This window comes from Nerophis ophidion, linkage group LG05, assembly GCF_033978795.1.
Source record: "Nerophis ophidion isolate RoL-2023_Sa linkage group LG05, RoL_Noph_v1.0, whole genome shotgun sequence".
NCBI lineage: Eukaryota > Metazoa > Chordata > Actinopteri > Syngnathiformes > Syngnathidae > Nerophis > Nerophis ophidion.
The window spans coordinates 80,491,767-80,506,964 of record NC_084615.1 but is presented as its reverse complement, the minus strand read 5'-3'; the positions used below and the strand labels follow the sequence as shown (position 1 = coordinate 80,506,964).

General features: G+C 40.1%; 1 protein-coding gene across 1 annotated transcript in view; it reads right to left on the bottom strand.

Moving 5' to 3' along the window:
- cdx1a (caudal type homeobox 1a) overlaps positions 1-14,970 on the bottom strand; it is a 35,905-nt gene extending 20,935 nt beyond the window's left edge. The window contains exon 1 of the mRNA XM_061899614.1: positions 14,507-14,970. Coding sequence (XP_061755598.1) covers positions 14,507-14,858 — 352 coding nt within the window. The 5' untranslated portion in view covers positions 14,859-14,970. The remainder of the gene's footprint in view (positions 1-14,506) is intronic.
- Between the last annotated feature and the right edge of the window lie 228 nt (positions 14,971-15,198).

Here is a 15,198-nt window from a genome sequence, read left to right as displayed (position 1 = left end):
GACAGGAACTGTGCGATCAGTCTTTAGGCTTTTGACGGGAAGTACGGTTGAAATAAAAAGTGTCTTTTTTCCTTTACACTTTTGATTGATGGATTGAAACTTGTATTAGTAGATTGCACAGTACAGTACATATTCTGTACAATTGAGCACTAAATGGTAACACCCCAATAAGGTTTTAAACTTTTTTAGGTCGGATTCGACGTGTGACAGTCATGTGACCGCCTGGTTTTGTTTGATTGGTCCAACGTCACCAGTGACTGCATTTGATTGGTGAAACGCAGGCATGTGATAGATCCTACTTTGAATGTGTGTCTGACTAAATCAAAACAAACAAAGCGAGCATTAACAGATTGATAAAAAAAAAAAGAAGCGAGTAACGAGCTGATTGTAGATAAATAGAACGGAGTAAAAGTAGCGTTTCTTCTCTATAAATATACTCAAGTAAAAGTAAAAGTATGTTGCATAAAAACTACTCTTAGAAGTACATTTTATCCCAAAAGTTACTCAAGTAGATGTAACGGAGTAAATGTAGCGCGTTACTACCCACCTCTGGTGCCGCGAGATACAGTCTGGTGTGCCGTGGGAGATTATCTAATTTCACTTATTTTGGTTTAAAATATGTTTGCAAACCATTAATTATAGTCTGCAAATGATGTGTTGTTGTTGAGTGTCGGGGCTGTCTAGAGGTCAGTAGAGTAACCATGTAATAATCTTCCATATCAGTAAATGGCAGTAAATAGCTAATTGCTTTGTAGATGTCGGAAACAGCGGGAGGCAGGGTTGAGGTAAAAAGGTGTCTAAGGCTTATACCAAAAATAAACAAAAATGTGAGTGCCCCTAAGAAAAGGCATTGAAGCTTAAGGAAGGCTATGCAGAACAAAATTAAAACTGAACTGGCTGCAAAGTAAACAAAAACAGAATGCTGGACGACAGCAAAGACTTACTGTGTAGCAAAGACGGCGTCCACAAAGTACATCCAAACATGACATGACAATCAACAATGTCCCCACAAAAAAGGATAAAAACAAACGGAAATATTCTTGTCGCTAAAACAAAGTAGATGCGTAAAATATCGCTCAAAGGAAGACATGAAACTGCTACAGGAAAATACCAAAAAAAGAGAAAAAGCCACCAAAGTAGGAGCGCAAGACAAGAACTAAAACACTACACACTCCAAATAAGTCAGGGCGTGATGTGACAGCTGGTGAAAGTACACCTACTTTGAGACAAGAGCTATATTGATGCATGCTTGGTTGTGGTTTAAAGCAGACTTGGGCAAATTAAGGCCTAGGGGCCACATGCGGCCCGTTAAGCTTTTCACTCTGGCCCGCAGTACATTCCCAAATACTTTTTTTTACATATTTTAAGGTTTGAAAGTGGAGCTGCCATGATGATGTGCAGTCATGTTTTCTAATGACCGTAAGTCTTGAACTATGCAAAGTTTTTCAATGGTTAAGAATCTGCGCTTTTGGATGATATACCAGTTGCTATATGGTCATCTAATTAGTTACTATGCTCATGTAATTAGTTACTATGGTAATATAATTAGTTACTATGGTAATCTAATTAGTTACTATGGTCATGTAAGTCACAGCAGCTCAGATGAGGCACCAAGCAGTGTGGGCGGGGAGCGTTTCCACAGACACAGAAGGAGATTTTAACAACAAAGTTCTAAAGCTTAGTGATATATCAGATGTATCAGATTGTAGTTGGGTTTATTTTGTACCTTTCACAATCATATTTCAGTGTTTGTTGCATTTTTGTCGCGTTTAACTCTATTCTAAAATATGTCGATCGAAAGGCGGTGTGACATTCATATTTTGTAAATATTCAGTGTTTTATCGTTCATAGAAAAAGTTAAAATAACATTACAATTTTTAAGGCGGTCTCTCATAAGGATTTTAGCATTCAATCAGACATTTTTGGAAGGTTTTGTATTAGTGTTCCTAAAAATAAATATTCCGGCCCCCAGACACATTTTTTTCTTTAAATGTGGCCCCCGAGTCAAAGTAATTGTCCAGGCCTGCTTTAAAGTCAGATACAACAATTGCAACAGCGACTTTTTATTGTCAACTGAGTTTTGTTTTTGAATGTTCTGCTGGTGGTGTGCCTCCAGATTTTTTCAAAGCAAAAAATGCTCCAAAAAGGTTGAAAAACACTGGGTTAGACTGTAAGCATTTTTTACCACTTGTCCTTAAAAATGTTGATAAAGTAACAGAATAAAAAATGACACGATATGTTACTGCATATGTCAGCAGAATAAATAGGAGCCTTTGTTTGTTTACTTACTACCAAAAGACAAGTTGTCTGGTATGTTCACTATTTTATTTAAGGACAACATTGCAATAAGAAACATATGTTTAATGTAAACTAAGATTTTTTTGTCAAAATACAGACAATAATGCCATTTTTTAGTGGTGGCCTTTATTTAAAAAAGTATCGAAATACATTTTGCTACTGGTACAGGTACCAAAATATTGGCATCGGGACAACCCTACAACATACATTCATCAACATAAACAATCCAACATCCTCTTCTTTATTTTCCCATTGGCGTGCACCTCCTTCAGACACTTTTTTTCCAGTCTAAGTCAGGGGAAGGGAACCTATGGCTCTCGAGCCAGATTTGACTCTTTTGATGACCACATCTGGCTCTCAGATCAATCTTAGCTAACGTTGCTTAACACGATAAGTAAATAATAATTTTGCTGGTAATCACAGTGTTGAAAAATAACCTCCAAAATATAAAACATTCTCATGCATTTTAATCCATCTACCGCACCTGTTCAAGGTGTCGCGTTAATGGTCAAAAGTATTTGATTTATTATTGGTTAGCCTCAGAATAACAATGTTATTAAAAAGAATAAAAGATGCACGCATTTAGTTGTTGTAATCAGGGAAAGTCCAAATGAAAGAGGAGGTGTAGAATTGTCTTGTCAGAGTGTGGGACGACACTGTGCAAGGGTACAGCTCTACACCTTTCTCCTCATTGAGCTTAATTGAATCCTGTCTCTGTTTAATTCCTTGCTTCTTGTCTGTTCAATAGATGTTATCAGTGTTTGAACCTAACAGTTGTATTTAGTGTTAAAAATATTATACGGCTCTCACGGAAATACATTTGGCTTTCATGGCTCTCTCAGCCAAAAAGTTTCCTGACCCCTGGTCTAAATAAACAAATTAGGACGTTTCATCACCTCATTGCAGAACACTATGTCAGGAAATATGACACCATCCCAAAGATTATGCATCATAACTTAACAGATCGATAGTTGCATCATGGGCCTTGCCAAAATTAGCTCTGATGTAGTATTAGAAATTAGCTCGTCAAGATTAAAGTATGATTAAACCTACCAGAATCTTATTTCTGCTTTTATTGTCCACTTGGAGGCCCCATGTACACTGCAAACCAAGTCTTATTTTTTTGCCCTCAAATGACACAGATCAGATTTTTTTTTGCCAGTCTCGACACTTAAAAGTGCTTCAAATCTGATCTTTTGGCATCAGATCCAGGCCCCTTTGACAGCGTTTACACTGCCCACCAAATCCGATTTTTTTATGCCTTCAAGTGACACTGATCAGAATTTTTTTTGCAAGTCTAAACGCTTCAAAGCGCTTCACATCTGATCTTTTTGCATCGGATTCAGGCCACTTCCGGAGGTAGTCCAGAATCCGTTTCGAATCTGATCTTTTCAAGGCGGCCTGATTGCGACCATACATGCCAACCCTCCCGATTTTCCCGGGAGAGTCCCAAATTTCAGTGCCCGTCCCGAAAATCTCCCGGGGCAACCATCCATCCATCCATTTTCTACCGCTTATTCCCTTTTGGGGTCGCGGGGGGCGCTGGCGCCTATCTCAGCTACAATCGGGCGGAAGGCGGGGTACACCCTGGACAAGTCGCCACCTCATCGCAGGACCAACACAGATAGACAGACAACATTCACACACTAGGGACCATTTAGTGTTGCCAATCAACCTATCCCCAGGTGCATGTATTTGGAAGTGGGAGGAAGCCGGAGTACCCGAAGGGAACCCACGCATTCACGGGGAGAACATGCAAACTCCACACAGGAAGATCCCGAGCCTGGTTTTGAACCCAGGACTGCAGGAACTTCGTATTGAGAGGCAGACGCACTAACCCCTCTTCCACCGTGAAGCCCCCCGGGGCAACCATTCTCCCGAATATCTCCCGATTTCCACACAGACAACAACATTGGGGGCATGCCTTAAAGGCACTGCTTTTAGCGTCCTCTCTCACCTGAAAAAGAGACTATTATATATGTCTCCCTTATCCATAGCTGTATCTATAACCCTTAAAATTAAAGTACCAATGATTGTCACACACACACAAGGTGTGGTGAAATTATTGTCTGCGTTTGACCCATCACCCTTGATCACCTCCTGGGAGGTGAGGGGAGCAGTGGGCAGCAGCGGTGGCCGCGCCCAAGAATCATTTTTGGTGATTTAACCCACAATTCCAACCCTTGATGCTGAGTGCCAAGCAGGGAGGTAATGGGTTCCTTTTTTATAGTCTTTGGTATGACTCGGCCGGGGTTTGAACTTATGACCTTTGGATCTCAGGGCGGACAATCTAACCCAGGGGTCCCCAAACCTTTTGACTCGGGGGCCGCATTGGGTTAAAACAATTTGGCTGGGGGCCGGGCTGTGTGTATGTATGTATGTATGTATATGTATATATATATATATATATATATATATATACATATATATATATATATATATATATATATATATATATATATATATATATATATACATATATATATATATATATATATATATATATCATGATCATATATATCATGATCATGCATACACAAGCCTCCAAAACGTTAACCACCATGTTGCTACAATATAAAACAAAGAAAGGAAAATATAAAAAGTGTTACTGATTTTATAGTGTATATATATTCCTCGCGCACTAATTGACTGAAAGAGTGCGCACTTGCCATGGATGATGTCACTTTATCGATGGGGAAATGCATTTTTCGACAATATGATTTCCCCAAATGGTTAGGAGAGTAAAATGGATTAGAAAGGACGGATTTAAAAAAAATTCAAATAAAAAATAAAATAATATATCCATCAATCCATTTTTCTACCGCTTATTCCCTTTGGGGTCACGGGGGGCGCTGGTGCCTATCTCAGCTACAATCGGGCGGAAGGCGGCGTACACCCTGGACAAGTCATAAAATAATATAATTTTTTTTTTTTTTTTAACTTGGGATTTCCCGCGGGCCGGATTTTGGACGCTGGTGGGCCGTACCCGGCCCGCGGGCCGTAGTTTTGGGACTGCTGCTCTAACCACTGAAGTAGGCAGGCACAGAGCTATTTCTCAGCTTGTGTTTATTCCAGCCGGCACATTAATACACTGACAAACAACATCCGCATTCCCATCATGCATTGCTTCAAAACTACGGCAAGTAGTAATGTCCAAAAACAGAGACGAAGCAGAAGAACGGAGAAGAGACGTGGCGACGACAGACAAGAAGAAGAAGTACGCTTGCAAGTTCCAAAATGATTGGAAACAAGAATTTCAGTTCATCCAGGACAGCTCGAAGGTGAAGGGATATGCTGCCTGCAAATTTTGTAGATCAGACTTCTCCATTGAGCACGGTGGTCGAACGGATATACTCATTCATGAACGGTTTTTATATATATATATATATATATATATATATCCATCCATTTTTCTACCGCTTATTCCCTTTGGGATCGCAGGGGGCCCTGGTGCCTATGTCAGCTACATTCGGGCGGAAGGCGGTGTACACCCTGGACAAGTCGCCACCTCATCGCAGGGCATATGTATATATATATATATATATATATATATATATATACATATTTTCATGAACAGATTATTTATCTCCCGAATTCGGAGGTCTCAAGGTTGGCAAGTATGATTGCGACATGAATGTGATTTTTTTTGTCTGCTTTGGGCAAGCTACCTCAATTGTGTGCGCCGGAAAGACGAAGTCGCCAGCGGAAATGGATATTTCATCACGACATCCGGTTTCGTTTTTTCTATTCAAGATGACCGTATTTCCGGTGCATCAATAGTCAATGGTGTGAAAATAATAGGCCAGTGTTGTGCCGTCAGGGCCAGCAAGGCCTTCTCTGCTGGCCTAACATAACCAGAAATCATAATCATAATTAAAGATAAAAGTATTTTTTATTTACTTTCCCTAAATATATAAAAGGAGTCGGCTCTCTTGGTTGCTTTATTGGGTCTGCTCCTGTCTCTGGCCATGCTCTCTCCACCCCAGCGGACGATGGCGTGGAACACTGCAGAGGCCACCACAGTGGATATCTTTCTTTTACTTTTTATTCATAGCTGTATGTCGAAGTGTCTGCTTGTATCTGCGGCTTTAATGTCTTTCATGTCCTTTGTGTTCTTTGATGTTTGATGTTTCCCTCTTACACACATGTAAGAGGGATGTGTGCTATGAATATGAGTTGTTGTTTTTTTTTCCCCTTGGCCTCAGTCTAGACCACCTCTCCAGGGGCCCAGGCTTAGACCGATTTTTTTATTATATTTTATTTTATTTTAATCTTCTATTTTTTTCTCCCATTCCCCCCACTTGTTTACTTGTATCTCATCTTTTTTGTAAGGGGCGCTGGAAGCCGGCAGACCCGTCAGCGATCCTGTTCTGTCTCCCTGTAATGTTTGTCTGATCTTGAATGGGATTGTGCTGAAAATTTTAATTTTCCTGAAGGAACTCTCCTGAAGGAATAAATAAACTACTATCTGATCTAATCTAATCTAATAAAATTATTCATATTCTCTTCCCGCATATTATGCTCCTTCCAGTGCTGTTGATTTTGGTTTGAGAGTGCATCCAATCAGAATTCAGCGAGTTTATGTTGCCATGCTGTACCAAATCTGCCCGGACCCTTCATAATCAACAATGCGGGCGTCCGTGCAATGTAAGTGAACGGGCACATACAGTTGATAGATAATTACGATAGCCAATCAGATCATGATTTGTTGTCCGTAAGGCCTTCTAGAGGAAGTGTGAGCACTAGGGTTGCAAAGCGTGCTCACAGTCAGAAAGTGCAGGACTTCTTCGAGAACCCCACAAACACTAGACGAATGTGGCAGGACATACAAGTCATCACGAACTATAAAGTTGTTTCCATCCCCGTCCCTGTGACAACAGAGCCAGCTTCCTTAGTGACCTAAACAACCACCTTGCAAGGTTTAAGGCACTTAACGCCACTCCGGCGAGGAAATCCATCCCTCGCCCTGATGAGCAGCCGCTCAACCTGGACACAGTGGAAAACCCTGAGGAGAGTGAACCCCCGGAAAGCAGCAGGACCTGATGACATTCCGGGCAAGGTGCTTAAGGGATGTGCAGACCAGCTGGCTGGGGTTCTCACAGACATCCTCAACACCTCGCTGACCCAGGCTGTGGTACCGTCTTGTTTTAAGACGGCCACGATCATTCAAGTACCTAAAAACCCCACAATCTCCTCCCTCAATGATTACAGCTCGGTGGCACTCACCACCATCATAATGAAGTGCTTCGAAAGGCTGCTCAAGGAATACATTGTCTCCAGATTTCCGCCCACATTCGACCCATACCAGTTCCCGGAAGTCGGCAACTGAGCGCTGTTTTCCCTCACCTTTCCCTGAGTGTCAGTCTGGCGCACAGGGTGGAAATTGCCAATCAGGCCACTATTTATGCCGGCCTCGCCCTCCAGTCAGGGCTGGAGTATTGTTTGCTGTAAGCTGTGGACTGTTTGCTGTCTTCTTGTTCCTTGTTTCCTGTTTCCAGTTCGCCTGTTCCTGGTTCCTGGTTTGCGTTTTTCCTGAATTTTGGACATTAAATCATGTTTTCCTGCACCAAGCCTGCCATCTCTGCATCTTGGTGTTCGTATTTGGCTGGAGTGTTCTGTCAAGTAATGGTGGTGACGAAGCCGAAGATGTCGAGATGGCAGGCTTGGTGCAGGAAAACATGATTTAATGTCCAAATTCAGGAAAAACACAAACCAGGAACAGGCAGACTGGAAAAAGGGAACAGGAACCAGGAAATGAAGAAACAAGAAGACAGTAAACAGTCCACAGCTTACACCAAACAATACTCCAGCCCTGACTGGAGGGTGAGGCAGGTCTTAAATAGTGGCCTGATTTACAATTGTCACCAGGTGTGCCAGACTACCAGTCAGGGACAGGTGAGGGAAACAGTGCTCACGGAGACACACAGGAAACTGAACCAAAATAAGAAAGCTGACAGGAAATAAAACAAACAGAGGAAAACTCAAACATAACCAAACTGTCAGTGACAAGTTTTTCAACCTGTTTAAGTCGGGGTCCACATGCTCTACTTAACAGCGATAAAAAGATTACAAACCTCCCAAATATTGTCACGCCCACGGGGTTCATGTTTTGTTTTGGTCATGTTTGGTTTGGTTTTTTGGACATTCAGTTCTTGTTCCTCCACTACCTTGTTTTTTTCTTATTTCCATAACAACTCATTAGTTTCCACCTTGTCTTCATGTCACACCCCTGTCTTCATGTCTCACACCTGTTTGTAATCACCATAGCTATTATTTAAACCAGAAGTTGCCAGGAAGTCATCCTGGCGACTTTACCCCTCAACTCCTTTCATGCCATGCCATGCCTAGTTTCCCTCCTGCTCATGCCATGTAAGTTGTTTGATTTTTGTTATGTCACAGTTGTTGAGTTTTGTTTGTTTTGTCTATAGTCATGCCATAGTGCTAGTTTTTGTTCTCTAGTTAAGTTTGTTCTCCGCCCTCGTGCGCGCCTTTTGTTTGAAAGTTGTTTCGTAGGAATAAACATGTACTCATATTCACGTCTCGCTCATGCCAATTTTCGTTGAGTTGGAAAAACAAACAATCCCATAGTCCAACTCCTGACAAATACATTACACAATATACATCCATTCATACATTATGTTGCTTTAATTTACACATTTTTAAGGGTTTGCAACCTTTATTTTATTTTGTAGTAGTAGCGACTTCCTCCCGGTCAACTTCCTTAGTTTTCACTTTATGTACTGTAAGTGAGCGTGCATGCGACGTCGAGGCCACTTTGGGGCCAGTGCGCCTTTACACTGGAGTCTGATAAAACTCACATTTTACTTGCAGTGTAAACAGTCAGCCGGAAAAAAAATCACATCGCAAAAAAATCCAATTTGGGCCACTTTGGTGTGACTGTGAGCATTTGAAGGAAGTTGCAGAACGAGGCGAGTTCCAGTGGATGAACAATCTTCAGGACTCCCAATCAACATTCTTTTGATATTTCACAGTTTTGTAATTAATTGTAACGCGCAGAAGTAATTCCGCCTGTTGTCTGTCCACACCAGGGGCCCTTCATACATTTTAAAAATGGATGATAATGGAAAAAATGGTGGAAAAATATCATTTTTGTTTTAATATTGTGTCTGTTTTAATATTGTGTCTGTAAGAGAGCAAACATGACACAAACGTCCCTAATTGTTAGAAATCCCATTGTTTATATTAAAGGCCTACTGAAAGCCACTACTAGCCACCACGCAGTCTGATAGTTTATACATCAATGATGAAATATTAACATTGCAACACATGCCAATACGGCCGCTTTAGTTTACTAAATTGCAATTTTACATTTCTTGTGGAGTTTCTTGTTGAAAACGTCGCGGAATGATGACGTGTACGCATGACGTCACGGACTTTCAGGAAATATTAGCGCAGCACCATTTGCGGCTAAAAGTCGTCTCTTTTCATCGCGCAATTAAACAGTGTTCTGGACATCTGTGTTACTGAATCTTTTGCAATTTGTTCAATTAATAATAGAGAAGTCAACATAGAAAGACACACCCCTCCGACTATCAGGTACTATTTAATCTCACTAAAACACTAGCAACAAAATAGAAAGATAAGGGATTTCCCAGAATTATCTTAGTAAATGTGTCTACAAACATCTGAATCCGTCCCGATGCAATCGCCTTTTTTTTTTTTTTACTTTTTTTTAAATGTTTTATTTTTTCCTAGTCCTCCGCTGTCAATATCCTCATCCACGAATCTTTCATCTTCACTCAAATTAATGGGGAAATTGTCGTTTTCTCGGTCCGAATAGCTCTTGCTGCTGGAGGCTCCCATTATAAACAATGTGAGGACGTGAGGAGCCCTCACCCTTGTGACGTCATCGTCTGCTACTTCCGGTAAAGGCAAGGCTTGGGAACTTTATCGTCGACGTTCTCTACTAAATCCTTTCAGCAAAACTATGGCAATATCGCGAAATGATCAAGTATAACACATAGAATGGACCTGCTATCCCCGTTTAAAAAAAGAACATCTCAGCCAGGAATGTTTTGTCCTACTAATTTCGGCGGTCCTTGAATGCACCTTAGTTCGTTTCCATGTTCAACTTTGTTCGACGCTGCCATAGTAAGACGTGTTTTATGCTACTCCTTCTTTGTCTCATTTTGTCCACCAAACTTTTCAGGATGTGTGTAAATGCACAAAGGTAAGCTTTGTTGATGTTATTGACTTGTGTGGCGTGCTAATTAGGTACATTTGCTCAGTGCATGACTGCATGCTAATCGATGCTAACATGCTATTTAGGCTAGCTGTATGTACATATTGCGTCATCATGCCTCATTTGTAGCTATATTTGACATCGTTTAAAGACCTACTGAAGGCCACACTAACCAGTCTGATACTTTATAGGCCTACTGAAATGAGATGTTCTTATTTAAACAGGGATAGCAGGTCCATTATATGTGTCATACTTAATCATTCCGTGATATTGCCATATTTTTGCTGAAAGGATTTAGTAGAGAACATCCACGATAAAGTTCGCAACTTTTGGTCGCTAATAAAAAAGCCTTGCCTGTACCGGAAGTAGCAGACGATGTGCGCGTGATGTCACTGGTTGCTCCTCACATCTGAACATTGTTTACAATCATGGCCACCAGCAGCAAGTGTAATTCGGACCGAGAAAGCGACGAGTTCCCCATTAATTTGAGCGACGTTGAAAGATTTGTGGATGAGGAAAGTTAGAGTGAAACACACACAAAAAAAGGCAACGGCAGTGTGAGGGATTCAGATGTTATTAGACACATTTACTAGGATAATTCTGGAAAATCCCTTATCTGCTTATTGAGTTACTAGTGTTTTAGTGAGATTATAAAGTCATACCTGAAAGTCGGAGGGCTGCGGTGAGCGCCAGTGTCTCTGAGAGAAGCCAATGGGGAAGCCAAGATCACAGCTGCCTTTTTGACAGCTGCAGGAGGAGGTCGCATAATCCACTGAAGTCTCCGGTAAGAGCCGACTTAATATCACAATTTTCCCATTCAAAAACTTGCTGGTTGACGTAGAGAAACATGTTGGCTTGACCGTTCTGTGTTAAAGTTTCACAACAAACAAAGAAACATCGGCTGTGTTTGTGTTGCTAAAGACAGCTGCAATCCACCTCTTTCCACCAACAGGATTCTTATTTATAGTCTCCATTATTAATTGAACAAATTGCAAACAGATTCAGCAACACAGATGTCCAAAATACTGTGTAAGTATGCGATGAAAAGAGACGACTTTTAGCCGTAAATGGTGCTGGGCTAATATGTCCGCTACAACCCGAGACGTCACAAACATGCGTCATCATTCCGCAACGTTTTCACCAAGAAACTCCGCGGGAAACTTAAAAATGTAATTTAGTAAACTAAAGCGGGCGTATTGTCATGTGTTGCAATGTTAATATTTCATCATTGATATATAAACTATCAGACTGCGTGGTCGCTAGTAGTGGCTTTCAGTAGGCCTTTAATCGCATAATTACACAGTATTCTGGACATCTGTGTTGCTGAATCTTTTGCAGTTTGTTCAATTAATAATTGAGAACTCAAAGAAGAAAGATGGAGGTGGGAAGCGGTGGATTGCAGCTGCCTTGAGCATCACAAACACACCCTGTTTAAAATTCCTAAAGGTGAAGCTTTACTATGGAACAGAGCGGTCAAGCGAACATGGTTCCCGACCACATGTCAACCCGCAGGTTTCGGTATGAAAATTGTGGTAATAAGTCGGCTCTTGCCGGAGACATCAGCGGAGCTTGTGTCCTGCTGCAGCTGCGTGGCTTCCCTCAGAGACACTGGCGGTCAACACACCCGTGGCCACACCCCTCCGACATTCAGGTACTATATAATCTCACTAAAACACTAGCGACACAATAGGCAGATAAGGGATTTTCCAGAATTATCCTAGTAAATGTGTCTAATAACATCTGAATCGCTCTCACTGCTGTCACCTTTTAAACTATTTATTTTTTCTTCTAGTCCTTCACTCTTATTATCCTCATCCACGAATCTTTCATCCTCGCTCAAATTAATGGGGAAATTGTCGCTCTCTCGGTCCGAATCGCTCTCGCTGATGGTGGCCATGATTGTAAACAATGTTCAGATGTGAGGAGCCCTCACACCGGTGACATCACGCGCACATCGTCTGCTACTTCCGGTACAGGCAAGGCTTTTTTATTAGTGACCAAAAGTTGGGAAGTTTATCATCAATGTTCTCTACTAAATCCTTTCAGCAAAAATATGGCAATATTGCGAAGTGATGAAGTATGACACACAGAATGGAGCTGCTATCCCCGTTTAAATAAGAACATCTCATTTCAGTAGGCCTTTAATTCCAATTAAATTTCAGAAAATCTTTGGTTAAATAACTTGTATTTGGGCAAATATTTCATGTCTATTTCATCTATATGTGTTTCCGGTATAATCATATTTTTTTGATACAATAAAATAATACAAAATGGTTGCATACTTTATTGTATTTATATACATATTATGATACCGAAATAGATACTATTAATACAGTAGGGGTACAGTATAGTTCCTGGAAGAGTAGGCAGCTCAAATCTTATATTAAATACAGAACAGTCATTCAGTTGTGAAATTTATGTAAATATTTCATTACTTTCTTATATTTACACATAAACTGTACACAAATTAATAAATTAACATGTTGTAATATTTCAGATACTGTGAATAAAAAGTACAGTAGTGTTTCTTGTAATGTATTTGGCTTAATGATAATTTTTTCTATAATAAAAAGATGCAATTTAGGTAAAAATGTATGTTTATAAAAAATATTGAACTTAAAAGTATAATAATGGTTATTTATATATATATATATATATATATATATATATATATATATATATATATATATATATATATATATATATATATATATATATGTGTGTGTATATGTTTGTGTGTGTATGTATATATATATGTATATGTGTGTATACAAAAATGTCTATATCAATTTGTGTATCTTTTGTGTGACGGCGTGGCGCAGTGGGAGAGTGGCCGTACGCAACCCGAGGGTCACTGGTTCAAATCCCACCTAGAACCAACCTTGTCACGTCCGTTGTGTCCTGAGCAAGACACTTCACCCTTGCTCCTGATGGGTGCTGGTTGGCGCCTTGCATGGCAGCTCCCTCCATCAGTGTGTGAATGTGTGTGTGAATGGGTAAATGTGGAAGTAGTGTCAAAGCGCTTTGAGTACCTTGAAGGTAGAAAAGCGCTATACAAGTACAACCCATTTATCATTTATCATTTATCTATGTATATGTTTGTGTACAAATATAATGTATAAGTATAAGTGTATATATATGTATAAATGTGTGTATACATATGTGCGTGTACATATATATATATATATATATATATAATATATATATATATATATATATATATATATGTCTTGATTGGATTATCCAGAGAATAGTGCTCGATACCGTGGTAGAGCGCAATATGTAGGTGTGGGAAAAAAATCACAAGACTACTTCATCTCTACAGATCATCAGGAGAAAATTTCCTGATGATTGAGGGAACCCCTCATGAAACAGATCTGTAGAGATGAAGTAGTCTTGTGATTTTTTTCCCACACCTATATATATATATATAATATATATGTATGTATAAGTGTAAATATTTATGTACCGGTATGTATGTATAAATGTGTGTATATATGTATAAATGTATGTATATTGTATAATGTGTGTGTGTGTGTATATATACAGTATATATGTGTGTGTGTATATATATATATATATATATATATATATATATATATATATATAGTTTGTGTACATATGTATGTATATATGTATAAATGGGTGTGTATACTGTATATGCATATACATATAAATATATACAAATACAATGTGAGTGTGTATATACAGTATGTATAAATGTGTGTGTGTGTGTGTATATATATATATATATATATATATATATATAATATATATATATATATATATATATATATATATATATATAATGTAGTGTGTGTATATATATGTATAAATGTATGTGTATATACGTATACATTTTTATATATATTGTGTGTGTATGTGTATATGTATATATATATAATGTATATGTTGTGTAATCCACTTTATGAATACAAAAACATGTTTTATCAGCCCCAAATCAAAATGAATAAAGTTTATATTCTGATGACAAAAATGTCCCACCTGAAGGTGCAGAAGGCTTGACCTGCTCAAGGGGTCTCCTCCTGGTGACGAAAGGGTCCGGACTGGTGAAAAGGTTGTAGGGAGCGAGGCTTCCTCCTCCCCCAACTCCAGTGGTGGTGGGCGTGCCGCTCAACTCCGCAGTGGTGAAGTTTACCTGCCCGGGGCCGGGGCTGGAACCTGGGAAGCTGTAGGGGTACTCCTCCCGGTAAACTGTGTTCCAGGTACTTCCAGAAGGATCACCCACTCCCGTCATGTGATGGTAGGCGGCGAGGTCATACGAGTGCGCCATGTACTGGCTGTTAACAGGCAGAGTCTGGGCCGGATGTCTGGCCGGCTGGGAGTTGGGGTACATGCTGGCAACCAGCAGTTTTGTTCTCAGGTAAACCACCTAAACCTCCCGGAGCATTTTAGCCGTTTTGTTCCGAGCAACTCTTCTTTTCTCTCCCCGCAGGCTCCACACACACACGTACACACACACTGGCCGGCTACCTGAGGAGCAGGTACACACCTTTATAGATTTACAACCGAAGAGTTCAAAAGTACAATGACGACGTCACGCCTTACCTGAGACTCACCTGGCCCGCTCTTTCGAGCGACTTTAGTGCATTGACCCCCTATCTTCACCCAGCTTGCCCTCCCAGTCATGTGGACCATGTCACATGCTTTTAACTGCCAAAAAAAGGTAGGCCACA